The sequence below is a fragment of the Haematobia irritans genome, chromosome 4, assembly GCF_050003625.1.
Source record: "Haematobia irritans isolate KBUSLIRL chromosome 4, ASM5000362v1, whole genome shotgun sequence".
In the NCBI taxonomy this organism is placed as follows: domain Eukaryota; kingdom Metazoa; phylum Arthropoda; class Insecta; order Diptera; family Muscidae; genus Haematobia; species Haematobia irritans.
Window position 1 is genome coordinate 61,701,954 of NC_134400.1, and position 15,764 is coordinate 61,717,717.

At 34.6% G+C, this 15,764-nt stretch overlaps 1 protein-coding gene and 1 long non-coding RNA gene across 2 annotated transcripts; both read right to left on the minus strand.

Moving 5' to 3' along the window:
- Nucleotides 1-185: 185 nt before the first annotated feature.
- On the minus strand, nt 186-4,478 carry LOC142235445 (uncharacterized). The gene is made up of 4 exons (XM_075306700.1): nt 4,404-4,478; nt 1,672-3,918; nt 297-588; nt 186-250 (listed from the first exon to the last, which is right to left on the minus strand). Exons 1-4 carry the CDS (start codon nt 4,476-4,478, stop codon nt 186-188), a joined length of 2,679 nt encoding a protein of 892 aa, XP_075162815.1.
- Nucleotides 4,479-5,068: 590 nt separating this feature from the next.
- Nucleotides 5,069-5,570, minus strand: LOC142236711 (uncharacterized). Its single transcript, XR_012722166.1, has 2 exons — nt 5,340-5,570; nt 5,069-5,282 (listed from the first exon to the last, which is right to left on the minus strand). It is a non-coding gene; the product is annotated as an uncharacterized LOC142236711 (long non-coding RNA).
- Nucleotides 5,571-15,764: the final 10,194 nt, after the last annotated feature.

Sequence of the window (15,764 nt, forward strand, 5' to 3'; positions counted from 1 at the left end):
TACTGAGGTGGGATAATCCACCGCTGAAAAACTTTTTGGTGTTCGGTCGAAGCAGGAATCAAACCCACGACCTTGTGTATGCAAGGCGGGCATGCTAACCATTGCACCACGGTGGCTCCCACTATTTATATGATCCTTACACGTCAAAGATGAATTAATGTAAAACCCCAAGTACTTCGCCTTCTTCACATATTGCAGATTTGAGCAACCAAGTTTGAGTATCGGGAAATTATCCGTATCAATATGGTATCTACTTATAGGTAAAACCGAACATTTGTTTGGACTGAGAGACAAACCATTTGAGTTCGCCCAATCCCACACTAACTGCAGATCCTCATTCAACATCCTGACGGTATTTTCTATTGCCAATGCCTCCTTAGTTATGTACAATAGTATATCATCCGCGTAGGCATGTGTCCTCGAATACTTACATACGGAGAATACGTCATTAATAAAGATACTAAACAGAAGTGGGCCCAGCACCGAACCTTGCGGAACTCCCATAGAGACTGCTTTAAGACGGTATTCCAGACCACTTACTACAACCTTCTGAGCTCGATCAGAGAGGTAACTCATCATAAGACTACACTGGTGGAAAAAAGGCGGTATGTGGCCATTAACGTTTGGTATTAATAAATTGGTTCACGTTACCTTTTAATTTTGATACCACTATATATCAAACCATTTATATCCGGTATTACTATGGTATACGACCAATTAGAATTGTCGCCTTTGTAGTTTATTTGTTTCATGTGGCTTGTAATAACAATATTTTGGGATAAGAACACTACCGAAAAAAATTAATTCTGTGAATATAGCAAAGTAAAGGTCAGTATAATATTTTTTAACATTTCTTTAGATGCGCAATTGGCATACAAAAACCATCCAAATACCACAACAGACGACTTGAGGGATGCAGTGCCTAAAGAACGACATGGAGCTGAATTGGGAGAAAAACTTTGCATGGAGAAATGACTAGGTGTTCGTATGTACATTATGTATTAAATGAAACAAACACGTTTTACGTGTGTTTTATTAAACTAAATATGTATTATCATAATAAAATCCGGGTTGGTATTATTTTATTTTATTTATTTATTTATTTATTTGTAAAGTCTAACACCTTAAGAAATTAAATTCTTATAATGTTAGTGTCAGTGGTTCAACACAATTTTGCTTGTAGTATATAATATTGTTTTACATTTATAAATTATGTACTATAATAGATAAAAGAAAAAAATATTTAAATTTGTATAATATGTTGTTTTTTAGTTTCATATGGAAAAGTTTAAACTTAATGTATTTTTATAGAGGTTTTTAATATAGATATTCCATTTATTTTAAATGATTGCAAAGTTGCCTTTTAAAATGCAGGATATTGCTTATTAACTGTAAGTCTGGTGGGAGTTTGTTCCAAAGACGAATTGTTGGTATAAAAAAGAATTTTTCTGACTTAGAGCTTTTAAACCGTTTCTGTATAATTTTTTTACCTCGGTTTGAGCGAGCGAACGTTATCCTTTTGAATAAATATTTAGGTTCTTTGTTATAAACTATTTTATGCATGAAAACCAAGCTCTTATAATTTAAGTAATTTTCGAAACCCATATTGAAAATTTGATAAGAACAGTTTGATATTCTGTCTCTTCGTCTTAAATTGAAAATATATCTTGCAATATTATTAAATGTAATTTTGAGACGTTGCAAGTCGATAATATCGCAATTATGGAAGATTTCAGATCCATATAAGAGTGTAGGTATAAGGTATGTCTTAGCTAGCAACATTCGTATATCAAGAGGTGTTGGTTGTTGTACTGCCCATAGATTTCGCAGCATGGCGTGAACTTTGCCGGAGACTTTAGCTATATGGTTAGACCAAGTTAATTTTTCATTGAAACAAATTCCAAGATTCATAGTAGATGAGGTATAATCGATCAATGTGTTATCAATATATAAACCCTGAATGTTATCATCCACATCTGATTTTCTTATATAAATGCACTTCGATTTACGCGGATTTATACATAGCTTATTTACTTCAGCCCAGTTGTTAATCTTGACTAAATCACTATTTATTTTCCTAACACACTCATTAATTTCACTAACATGAGAAGAGCGATACAGTTGCACATCATCTGCGTAAATGTGCATCTTGGAGTTATCTAGAATATCCGGGAGATCATTTATATAAAGACAAAACAAAAGCGGTCCCAAAATCGAACCTTGAGGAACTCCTCTTTTCAACACCAAGGTTTCTGATACTTTACCATGTGAATGTACCCTCTGCGACCGGTTATCTACATACGAATATAATAACCTACAAGCAGAGCTTGAGAAATTAAAAATCCTGTCAAGTTTTGTTAGTAATATCGAATGATCAACAGTATCAAAAGCTTTACTGTGGTCAAGTAAAATGAGGAAGGAATGCTCCCGTTCGTCCATATTAGCTCTCAGGTCGTCCGTGACATCTATAAGAGCGGTCACACAACTTCTATTTTTCATAAATCCCGACTGTCTATCAAATATCAGTCCATTATCTTCAATATATTTAGTCATTTGTTGATACATGAGCCTCTCAAGCACCTTTGATAAGTAAGGTAATATCGCGATCGGCCTAAAATCGTTGTCAGTCTTAGGTACAGGTAAAATTTTTGCCTTTTTCCATGCACTAGGAAAAACAGATTTCATTAAGGCTGTATTGTATAAGTATGTAACGTAAGGTAGTAATACTGGTAACACTATCTTAAACAATTTCGGATTAATTCCATCATCTCCCTCGGAATTGGATTTTATAGATAAAACAGCGGACAATACTTCTTCTTCACTTACACACCGGAATGAAAAGTAATTTTCCTTCCTGACACAGCAATAATCTCGATAAACGTTTCGAGAGTTACTCATGACATCTCCACCTATAAACTTCATATTTAAGGAGTCCAGATCAATATCATCTTGTGGATTGCTATTATCCTTCAAACCAATTCCAATTTTTCGTATTTCCTTCCACTTGGCCCTACAATTAATCGCCTTCGAAAATTTCTCCTTATAGAAACGAGATTTTGCTATTCTAATTTCCTTGGCAACTACACAACGCCAAAACCTAAAAGATTCGTATAATTGTGGAATTTTATATCGTCTCCATCGACTATAGTATGCATCCCGTTTTCGCATTATGTTCCTTATGTGATTGCTGAACCAAGGTTTCTCATTGTTTGTAACAATTTTAGTTTTCAAAGGTGCACACATATCGAAAATTTCATTTAATTTCGTCTCAAAAAATTCCACCTGATCATCTACTTCCGGAGTATCGTATAATGTATCCCAAGATACGTTACAAATAAAATCCTTAAGAACGTCATAATCTATATTCCTGAAATCGCGAAAAGAAATCGTCTGTGGTTGTATAGTAAAATCGCAGTCATATATAATGTAAAGCAAATCATGTCTGGAGAACATTGGTGCTGACAACTGATCATATAACTTGATTTTCGACATTTGATTAACAAAAATTACATCCAGCAGACTATTTGAGGAATTATTATAATGTGTTGGGACATGAGTGTTTGTGGGAAACAAACCTAGCACTTGAAATGCTTCAGATAATGTGTTATCATTAAATAGGTTGCAATTAAAATCGCCAGAAATTATAATATCACTGAATGGTACAGATATGTCATTTACAACAGATACCACTTCGGTAATAGGAATACGATTATTTGGACGATACACATTGCCAATGAGAACCTTATGTTTTCCACTCATATACATCTCTAAAAATATATATTCCATGGCATCACCTACTGCTGATTTTTTTATCACACGACATTTTAAACCATTTCTAACATATATGCATGAGCCACCCGCAAATGTTTCTCTATCAGCACGAAATAATTTATACCCAGGAAGATTGTATATGCCATCCTGTAAATTAGAATGAAACCATGTTTCTGAAATACAAATTAAATCAACGCCAGACGATATAAAAATATATTTAAATTCATCGAACTTATTATTTAGGCTTTGTGCATTTATATGAATCATTTTTAAACCAGATTTCTGGCTCCCAATAATGCGAATCATATTAAACATTTCGTCTTTGGCATTTCTATTTACATTAAACCCAATTATTAAACCCAATACCCTTTAGTTATTATTTGGTAATACCGCACTGTTTATATGTTACATCAATACCGTTATGGTATAAATAAAAATACCGCTTACGTATTATTTTCAATACCATAAAGGTACTTTCATAATACCAAATGGTACTTTCATGCTTTGCGTACCGGCTGTACCATTCGGTATTGATATTGTACCATCCGGGGTTGGCTAACTATCAATAACGTACGGTATCGATTTGAGCCCGTATGGTAATAATTTTTCTATGGGTGTAAGAGATGACTCACCGAAACCAAAATAGTACTTGAGGTTTTCGCATAGTATTCTGTGATCCACACTGTCGTAAAGTCCAGGAAACACATCAACTATTCAATTTTATATTCTTTTTTTAATTTTACCTTTCGCCTGGACGGAGAATCGAACCGAGGACCATACAGTATGTATGCCAACACACTATCCACTGGGCTACGTAGCTGTTATAGTCATCAGTAGACAATTATCATTATAAGCATAGTTTGCAGCGCCCACGAGCCCATGTAAACATAACATTATTTAACAGAAACATACATTTGTTGGCCACGTGGAGCAGTGGTTAGCATGTCTGCCTTGCATGCAAAGGGTCGTGGGTTCAATCCCTGCTCCGACCGAACACCATTTTTATACCCACCACCATAGAATGGTGACGGGGGTATAATAACCCTGCCAACATTTTTTGAATTTGGGGACTCTTTTGAGAATCCCCACTACGTCGAAAACAATCATATACGACATCAAAAACTCGTCGGAAAAGCGCCGTCACTATTGAGAAGTTGTACCACGCCAAGTTACTACAAAAATGTTTCGCATGAGTGCAATTATTAGGTGCCTTTATAGATCAATTTAGAACGACGCCAATAAGGGACCCTCCAAACAATCAGAAAAAGTGCATTTTAAGATAGTTGTAAAAGAATCATTGTGGTCGAGTAAAACACGTTTGTTTAGATATTTATTAATTTGATTAAACATTTACAAATTCTTAAAAATATAACATTTATACCACTATCACATTACATTTAACATAATTTTTGGCATTAATGATGATGTTGAGTTACAAGTAGCGAGTTACATGTTGCTGCGTCTATCAACCAGTGTTTTTATTCCATGGAGGCAGCGTGTCTGTAAAATATCTGAAAAACAATCACTTTATTCCATTTGGAAAATCACCAAATTGTTCACCAATATACCTTTCACAATTTTAAGCGTATAATCTATGTTTTCAGAACTTTATTTTCGTTTTTATTTAATTAAAATATAACAATCTGGTTGCGCTTGGCGTTTCACAAAAAATGGCTTTTTTAACAGTAGGGATGGCAAATTACTTGCATGTACTTTTTGATGTACCTTTTCATGATGGTTGAAGTGACATTTACGAGTCTGTGGTAACGATGAGGTTGAAATGGAACTTTGAAATGCTGGCAGGGAAGTTTGCCATTCCGTTTGGAACATATCTCGCTCTATCGTTTTTTCCAGTAGACAACAATACTGCATAAACGTCTAATTTTTACAATCTGCGATTTTGAGTATTTGGTTCTGTCGAACTCTAACATGTATAATGCATCATCAAGTGATGAACGCGATGTTTCAATTTCCTTTATATTTATAACGTCGACATTGTACGTGTTTTTTAGTTCTTCTTGTATCTTATTTGTTGGTGTTTTGGGAAGGCCGTAGAGGACTAATTTGAATATTTTGGTGTCCTTATATTCATGTATAAAAAAGGTGATAGAATTCCCAATATGTTTCTTTTTAGCTTGTTCATAAAGGGTTAAGGATGCGAACACAATTTTAGTGCCCACTGACATTCTTTTGAAAATATAAGCTGTTCCCATCAGCTGGTACACTGTATGAAATGTGTGCACTGATTCAACTACTATGGGGGGCACAATAACTTTGTATTCCCTCACTTCTTCCTCTTCGGATTCACTAAAAGTGTCTTCGTCATCAATCGTTTGTAGTATCCCAGCAAAAAAATTTGGAAGTTCTTCCAAAGGCACAACTTTAAAAGCACTTCCAGAAGATGTACTTCCAATGATGTTCTTTTTTTAACTACACAGGAAGTTCTTTTAATTCAATTTTTTATAACATGCTTTTTTCATATTTTTAATGGGTAATTTTAACTTTTTATACCCTTCACCACTACTGTGGTACAGGGTATAATAAGTTTGTGAATTTGTATGTAACGCCAAGAAATAGTGGTCCTAGACCCATCTTTTAGTATACCGATCGGCTTAGAATTAAATTCTGAGTCGATTTAGCGATGTCCGTCTGTCTGTCTGTCTGTCCGTCCGTCCGTCTGTCTGTATATGTAATTTTGTGCACAAAGTACAGCTCGCAATTTAAGTCCGATCGTCCTCAAATTTGGCATAGGGCCGTTTCTTGGGACAGAGACAATCGCTATTGGTTTTGGAAAAAATCGGTTCAGATTTAGATATAGCTGCCATATATATTTATCCCCGATGTGGTCATAGTTAGCGTGTTTATCAACCGATTTTCTTGAAATACCGTACATCCAAATATTTTATGAATCTCGAAAATCTTGCAAAATATCAGCCAAATCGGTTCAGATTTAGATATAGCTCCCATATATATCTTTCGTCCGATTTAGACTTATATGACCACAGAGGCCAAAGTTTACTACCGATCTTCGTGAAATTTTGCACAGAGGGTAGAATTGGCATTCTACCAATTCTTGGTAAATTTGATTGAAATCGGTTCAAATTTAGATATAGCTCCCATATATATCTTTCGTCCGATTTGAACTTATATGGCCACAAAAGCCAGAGTTTTGCCGTGATTTGCTTCAAATTTTGCACAAGGGGCACGTTTAATAGTATCGTTAAGTGTGTCAAATTTTGTTAAAATCGGTTCAGATTTAGATAGAGCTCACATAGATATCTTACGCCCGATTTGGACTTATATGGTCTCAAAAGCCAGAGTTTTGCCCTGACTTATTTCAAATTTTGCACAAGCGGTACTTTTAACGATACTATTGTATGTGCCAAATAGGGTCAAAATCGATTCAGATTTAGATATATATATTTCGTCCGATTTGAACTTATATGGCCTCAAAATCCAGGATTTTGCCGTGATTTGCTTCAAATTTCGCACAAGGAGTAAGTTTAGTAGTATCGGTAATTGTGCCAAATTTGATTGAAATCGGTTCAGATTTAGATATGGCTCCCATATATCTCCCGTCCGATTTGCACACATATGACCAGGTGGGCCAAAGTTATACTCCCATTTACGTGAAATTTCGCATAGATAGCAGAATTATTATTCTAACTATGCATGTCAAATTTAGTCAAAATTGGTTTAGATTGTATATAGCTCCCATATATACGTACACCAGAGTTGGGGAAATATGGTAGACTGTTTTATATTTTAGACCCATTTTCAATGGGATTTTCCTCCAATTGACTGGATAGTTTCCTCAGAGAATACAAATATGGCCAAAATTCTCACACTTTACACAAAATTCTGTGATGATTTCCCCATATCTTAGCCATATCCTACACACTGCAATGCCAAAATTTCCACAGAACGGATGAGTTTTAAATAAGGCTCCAAGTCGCCCGACTAGACCAAATAATATATCACAACCTCATATCTTGGCGAGATCTAACCAATGTCCTTGTAAACTCGCCACTGCTGAGTAGCAAAAATTGTAAATATTACTCTAATTGTCCTATATCTCGAATACATATGTATCGCCTGAAAAATCATAAATATATTTTGTACAATTGCATTAAAATTTCTCTCGCTTCATATTACCCATATTTTTTACTAACATTGTGTTTCATCCCAGGGCGTTAGCCGATTTAAATTTTAATTCTAGAGTTTTTGTAGAAATACCAAAAATTGTTTCCATTAAAAGTATTTGTATCTGGAAATGCAAAGTTTTATATAGCTCCCAGCAAATTTTAAGTAGTTGAGATGGTAACACAAATGTTTGTCTACATAGTGGTGAAGGGTATAATATAGTCGGCTCCGCCCGACTTTAGACTTTACTTACTTCTTTTGTTTCAAATTGGTTCAAAACATTTTAAGAATTCATAAAATGGTACAAATTGTTTAAATTTTATCGAAAAAAATGCTAAATCCAATCTGAAACAATTGTGAATTTTTGAAAATATTTGAGGCCAAACGTTTCAGATAAGCGTTAGAATCCATTAAAAATTATAAAAATTTATAAAATTTATTTATTTGACAAAATATCACAGAATTTTTTAATTTACACCCAAAACACAACTAAAGAAGTGATGCAAATTCAGTGCACCGGCTGTTGAAATGGAGGACTTCCGTCCTATGACAAGCCCATGTTAAATTCATCGCTTTTGCGTCAGTTTTGCTCCACTTCCGGATCCAAAAAGGACATTTTCATTACTTTTGGCGACGCTTTTTTTGCTGGGATGCTAAACATATTCTCATATTCTCTCTTATATTTTTCTTTTGGGGCTCTCCCCAAAAATTTCTTCCTCTTCAATGAATGCATTGAATTATTTTAAATTGACACCAAGTATATACAGCAATAAGTTCGGCCGGGCCGAATCTTAAATACCCACCACCATGAATCAAATATACTGGTTTCCTTTGAAACTTTCAGGAGGGTTTGATGACAGATATTTTCCCAAGCAGATCAGTTAAACCAGTACGCTTCCCACAGATAAATGTAAAGATTTTACCTATGAAGACCAGATTAGATTCTGAATTTATAAGAACCATTTTTTGTTTAAGTTTTAGAGGAATCATAAACATTTCTTGTAAGTGTGCAAGAAAATGATGAAATAACGCCTTGATATGAAATCTAAAATCTGTAGAATTTCATCCCAATTATTTAAATGATTACGAGAAGTAAAATATGGAAACTTTCATGATCAGTGCGCCTTCTATACCCTCTATAAGTGAAATCGGCCTATATGGAGGCCTTACCAAATGGACCGATAAAACTAAATCATACACGGATGAAAAAGACTGTTTTTCATATGTTTGGCTATAAACATTATATGTTTGGAACACACATTTTTAAACACAATATTTTTGAGAGCAAGCATATAATGTTCATAAACTAGCATAACATGTTTGGGACATATATGTTAATATGTTAGAACATATTATGTTTGGGACATAAAATGTTTGTAAATATAATATGCTTGGATGCAAACATATATTAATTTAGAAATAGCCTATAAACATATATGTGTTTAGTAGCTTGGAGCGCTATTTAACAGGGAGCGATATTGAATTAAGTTGGTGGTTGTTGCTTGTTATTACAAAATTAACATTTTATTTTTCCTTGGGCAATTGATCAGCTACTTCTTTGATCCTTACAAACTGTGTGGTCTGCTGTTCGAATCCCCGTCCGGCAAAAGGTAAAATTAAAATAAAAAAATCATACACTCAAAAAAAAGTGAACTCTCTATTTCACTAAAGCCAATTTGACTTTCGTTTAGTTCATGGAATTATTATGTTTGGAGAAAGTTTCCTCTACTCTAATAATTTTTTGTGTACGTTAGTTAAATTAACTAAAACCGAGGAAAAAAATATACACAAATGAAGGATAAAGATTAACTAAATTCGTGTCTTCCACCAAATAGTTCAATATTTCTTTAAATTTGTAAATTTTACTACAAATGCGTTCATCGTGAACTTCGTATGTCACTAAAGACATTCTTGCAATTTTGAACTCCAATTTTTTCCTTCAAACTACACAATTTTCTTTAACAAGTGAAAAAAACTTAATTATGTCTAATAAATTTTCTGGAATTTATCGAAAAATATTTACTTATTTTTATGACATCGGCGTGATGCCAGCGTTTGTTATACTGTTTAGTTAAAATTTTCTAAAAATATTCAAAATTTTCTAAAATAAACCGAAATTTTTCTTCCTGGTGGGTTCACTGTTTTTTCAGTGTACAATTGAATAATTTCTTCTACAATGTTTGTATTACAGAAAAAGATGCTAAGAACTAAAAAATCTCGTGGAAGTGAGAAAGATGTGGGGGAATATACAATTGGGCAGAAACAAAATTTTGAGCATTCAGGTCGAAAACCTATGTTGTTAGCACCTATATTACCTGTTTATTTTCATAATTCATTATGATTGTAAATATATAAATAAATAAATAAAATTTTGAGCACAATATTGTTTGGGATAATTTTTTTTAAGCATATAATATTTTTGGGTGCAAAATGCTTCCAAACATATTATATGTTCACATAATAACATATTGTTTTTTGGAAGACAACATTATTGAATTTGGATGCAAAAATACAAAATGTTTGGAACTTAGACTACCCAAACATATATTGTTTAGACCAATATGCTTTCAAACATATTATATATTGGAAGAGATCAAACATATAAATGTTTGGGCAATACCCAAAAATATATATGCTTGAAGCAAAATATGTTTGGGAGTATATGTTACAGAAGCGATTTTTTGTGAGCGTGTATACACTTTGTTATGGGCCAGTATATTTACAATTTGTGAGTAATCGGATAAAAACTACAATTTTTAGAAACCCTAGGAGTTAAATCGGGAGTTCGGTGTAATGGGGGCTATACCAAAACATGGAAGGATACACACAGTATTCAGCACATTTAATTGTAGTTATAGAATCTAGACCCCAAATCGGAGGGCCGGTTTATAAGGGAGCTATATCAAAAACTGTACCGATATTCAATATATTCGGCACACCTCTTTATGGTCCTAGAATACCTCTAGATTTTCAATTCCAGGCAAATTGGATAAAAACTACGGATTCTAGGAGCCCAAGAAGTAAATCTGGAGATCGGTCTATATGGGAGCTATATCAAAACATGGACCGGTAATCACCATTTTCGACACACATCTTTAGGGTCCTAGAGTACCTCTAGATTCCAAAATTCAGGCAAATTGGATAAAAAGTACGGATTCTAGAAGCCCAAGAAGTAAAATCGGGAGATCGGTCAATATGGGGGCTATATCAAAATATGGACCCGTACACCCCATTTTCGGCACACCTCACCAAAATACCTGTAGATTTCCAATTTTAGGCAAATGGGATAGAAAATACACTTTCTAGACGCCCAAGAAGCAAAATCGGGAAATCGGTCCATATGGGGGCTATACCAAAACATAGACCGATAGGCACCATTTTCGGTACACATTGTAATGGTCCTAAAATACCTCTAGATTTCCAATTTCACGCAAATTAGATAAAAACTGCAGTTTTTATAAGCCCAATACCCCAAATAGGGAGGTCGGTTTATATGGGGACTATATCAAAACTTGGACCGATATAGCCCATCTTCGAACTTGACCTGCCTGCAAACAAACGACGAATCTGTGCCAAATTTCAGAACGATAACGCCATTATTGAAGGCTGTAGCGTGAGTACAGCAGACAGACAGACGGACATGCTTATATCGTCTTAGAATTTCTCCCTGATCTAGAATATATATACTTTATACAGTCGGAAATCGATATTTCGATGTGTTACAAACGGAATGACAAACTTATTATACCCCCGTCACCATTCTATGGTGGTGGGTATAACAACAATTGTTATTGTTCAGTTCAGTTATGAAGAATGTTTCGATTGATAACGCACTGGTTTGAATGTTTGTTTATGTTTTAGCACTGTAACTTGGTGGAAGGGGTAACCAACGCACAAATAGAAAACAAAACAAACAAGTATATACGGCCGTAAGTTCGGCCAGGCCGAATCTTATGTACCCTCCACCATGGATTGCGTAGAAACTTCTACGAAAGACTGTCATCCACAATCGAATTACTTGGGTTGTGGTATCTTAAAACTTCTTAACATCTTTTTCTTGTGAGTTAGTCCATACGTGGTATATATTAGACAAAAAAGGTATGTATAGGTAAGTCTACAAATAATTACGAATCGATATGGACTTTTGCACGAAACGTAGAGAGCCAAAATTGAAATATGGGGGTCGCTTATATGGGGGCTATATACAATTATTGATATGGACTAATTTTTGTGTGATTGGGGATCGATTTATCTGAGGGCTATATATAACTATAGACCGATATGGACCTAGTTTGGCATGGTTGTTAACAGCCATATACTAGCACAATGTACCAAATTTCAACTGACTCCGATGAAATTTGCTCCTCCTCGGATGGATTTTGCTTTATATGGGGGCTATATATGATTATGGACTGATATGGACCACTTTTGGCATGGTTGTTAAATATCATATACTACCACGTACCAAATATCAACTGAATCAGATGAATTTTGCTTCTCCAAAAGGCACCGGAGGTCAAATCTGGGGATCGGTTTATATGGGGGCTATATACAATTATGGACTGATATGAACCAATTCCTGCATGGTTGATGGATACCATATACTAACATCACGTACCAAATTTCAACCGAATCGGATGGATTTTGCTCTTCCAAAGGGCTCCGGAGGTCAAATCTGGGGATTGGTTTATATAGGGGCTATATATAATTATTGACCGATTTCGACCAATTTTTGCATGGGTGTTTGAGGCCATATATTAACACCACGTTCCAAATTTCAACTGAATCAGATGAATTTTGGTCTTCCAAGAGGCTCCGAAGGTCAAATCTGGTGATCGGTTTATATGGGGGCTATATATAATTATGGACCGATGTGGACCAATTTTTGCATGGTCATTAGATACCATATACTAACACCATGTACCAAATTTCAATCGGATCGGATGAAATTTGCTTCTCTTAGAGGCTCCGCAAGCCAAATCGGGGGACCGGTTTATATGGGGGCTATATATAATTATGGACCGATGTGGACCAATTTTTGCATAGTTGTTTGAGACCATGTACTTACACTATGTACCAAATTTCAGCCGGACCGGATGAAATTTGCTTCTCTTGGAGGCTCATCAAGCCAAATCGGGGGATCGGTTTATATGGGGGCTATATATAATTATGGACCGATGTGGACCAATTTTTGCATGGTTGTTAGAGACAATATACTGCTATAAGTATAAGTGGACCGATATGGCCCATTTGCAATACCATCTGACCTACATAAATAACAACAGAATATATATACTTTATGGGGTCTTAGAGCAATATTTCAATGTGTTACAAACGGAATGACAAAGTTAATATATCCCCGTCCTATGGTGGAGGGTATAAAAACACGTCTGCTTGCGATCAACGACAGCATAAGACTGAAACTGTGGGTGTTATGGCCGTTTGAATATAATTTAATATAAAGAATATTTTAAAATAACAAAATATATTTTTTTAAATATTTAATAGATTGATATGCCTCTTATTGATAAATATCGAATCCTGTTTTTATTTCGTAATCTGGAAGAAGAGGTAAAACTAGCATATCTTGGCTTCATAGTTTGTTTTAATTGTTTTTGGCTGGATCAGAATTGTTGACCATTTTTCTTCTCAGCGTACGACAGAAATGGAAAAGCGGCTAAAGTGACACTACGAAGACCTATTTCGCTCGTGAAATAGGTTGGTTTAATCTCAAAGACATTTGAATTTATATATTGAAACATGAAAATTCGGAAAATGCTATTTTTTTCTTTTGAACAAACCAGAAAAATGCTGAATTGAAAATTATGTATGTTATTTTAAACTGAAAATTAGAACGAGATGAGATGAGATGATCGATGTGCTGCTGATGGGTATGTGAAAAAAATCGCTTGCGATTAATGTCAAGTTCACATCAGCAGCACATCGATCATCTCTTTCCAATTTTAATGTTTAGAACAAGATAATAAAACGAAAGTTGCAAGAATGTAAGGATGAACTGAATGTGATGAATTTAAACAAGGATTCGCGCGCGCGCCCATTAGCAGCACGTCGCTCACCTCATCTCTTTCCAATTTTAATGTTTAGAACAAGACAATAAAATGAAAGATGCAAGAACTTGAGGACGAACTGAATGTGATGAATTTAAAGAAGGATTCGCGCGCGCGAATATTTTAAAATAACAAAATATATTTTTTTAAATATTTAATAGATTGATATGCCTCTTATTGATAAATATCGAATCCTGTTTTTATTTCGTAATCTGGAAGAAGAGGTAAAACTAGCATATCTTGGCTTCATAGTTTGTTTTAATTGTTTTTGGCTGGATCAGAATTGTTGACCATTTTTCTTCTCAGCGTACGACAGAAATGGAAAAGCGGCTAAAGTGACACTACGAAGACCTATTTCGCTCGTGAAATAGGTTGGTTTAATCTCAAAGACATTTGAATTTATATATTGAAACATGAAAATTCGGAAAATGCTATTTTTTTCTTTTGAACAAACCAGAAAAATGCTGAATTGAAAATTATGTATGTTATTTTAAACTGAAAATTAGAACGAGATGAGATGATCGATGTGCTGCTGATGGGTATGTGAAAAAAATCGCTTGCGATTAATGTCAAGTTCACATCAGCAGCACATCGATCATCTCTTTCCAATTTTAATGTTTAGAACAAGATAATAAAACGAAAGTTGCAAGAATGTAAGGATGAACTGAATGTGATGAATTTAAAGAAGGATTCGCGCGCGCGAATTCTTTTTTAAATTCATCACATTCAGTTCGTCCTCAAGTTCTTGCATCTTTCGGTTTACTAACTTGTTGTAAAAAAATTAATACAGTTATACTGACATGTCGTCGTAACCTTCGTAAATATTAGTAATTTCTTGTACCCATAAGATAAAATGGAACGACCTTAAAAGGGACATCAATAAAATAATGGCATCTCCATCATCCATATTATTTATTATTTTAGTTACTGAGGTGGAACACAAAGAGACTATGCCAAATAGTGGTTTGCTAAAATATTTTTTTCGGCATACTTTCGCACATTCAGAATTCACTCATATGTTCCGATTTGCCAAATAGTACTATGAGTTCTGGGGGGTTTTGTGGAGCGTTTGGCACCATTTTCTCCTTAATTGTCTTAGCATTTTCTTATAGACCAAGGGATCTGCACTGTCTTTCCAATTACAGCATTTTGAGTTAAATACCGTACGTATTTAGTTAACCAAAATTGGGGATCAAAACTACTACTCATTTATGACAGTTTTTGATTTGTATTCCGACATTCATTTTCCCCATAAAATATTGGGCGTTGTGACCGCCTATTTTTTGGGACATATGACCGCGATGAGGGAGGACTTAAAGCCCAAACTAAAATTGGGCGATGTGACCGCCCCAATGGAGGTCATAACGCCCAAAAATCATTTGGGACGATATGTCCGGTCGCCAAATTATTCCGAAAGGTTACTCAAACAAATGACATGAATGTTGTGTAGATGGCAAGTGGCGATCCAACCATTGCATGTGTGTTCATATTGGAAGACCATTGGCACAACAATATCAATATCCAATTATTGACGACACTTTAACATGTTGATATTTTCTATTTTTATATCGATTCGGTAAACAGTTCATTTAGTTTTGTGATATATTTTTTACTACATGGTGTCTGGTACGTATGTTGTGTTTATAATCAAGATTTGTACGGATAAGTACGAGTGAACTAATCTTTCTTACATGCAGTGAACAGATTTTTTTTAGTTTATCTCCAATTGATTTCATGGAAAAATACAAATGTCGTCAAAAGCGATCAGATGACGACGGATTC

Excerpts from the sequence above, each read along its gene's own strand:
- LOC142235445 (XM_075306700.1), bottom strand. The coding sequence starts at position 4,478 with ATGTGTTTCCTGGACTTTACGACAGTGTGGATCACAGAATACTATGCG. Across the intron at positions 3,919-4,403 it reads CAAGTACTATTTTGGTTTCG|GATGGCATATACAATCTTCC; the intron begins GTGAGTCATCTC and ends TCTAATTTACAG. Across the intron at positions 251-296 it reads GGATTGGGCGAACTCAAATG|ATACCATATTGATACGGATA; the intron begins GTTTGTCTCTCA and ends ACCTATAAGTAG.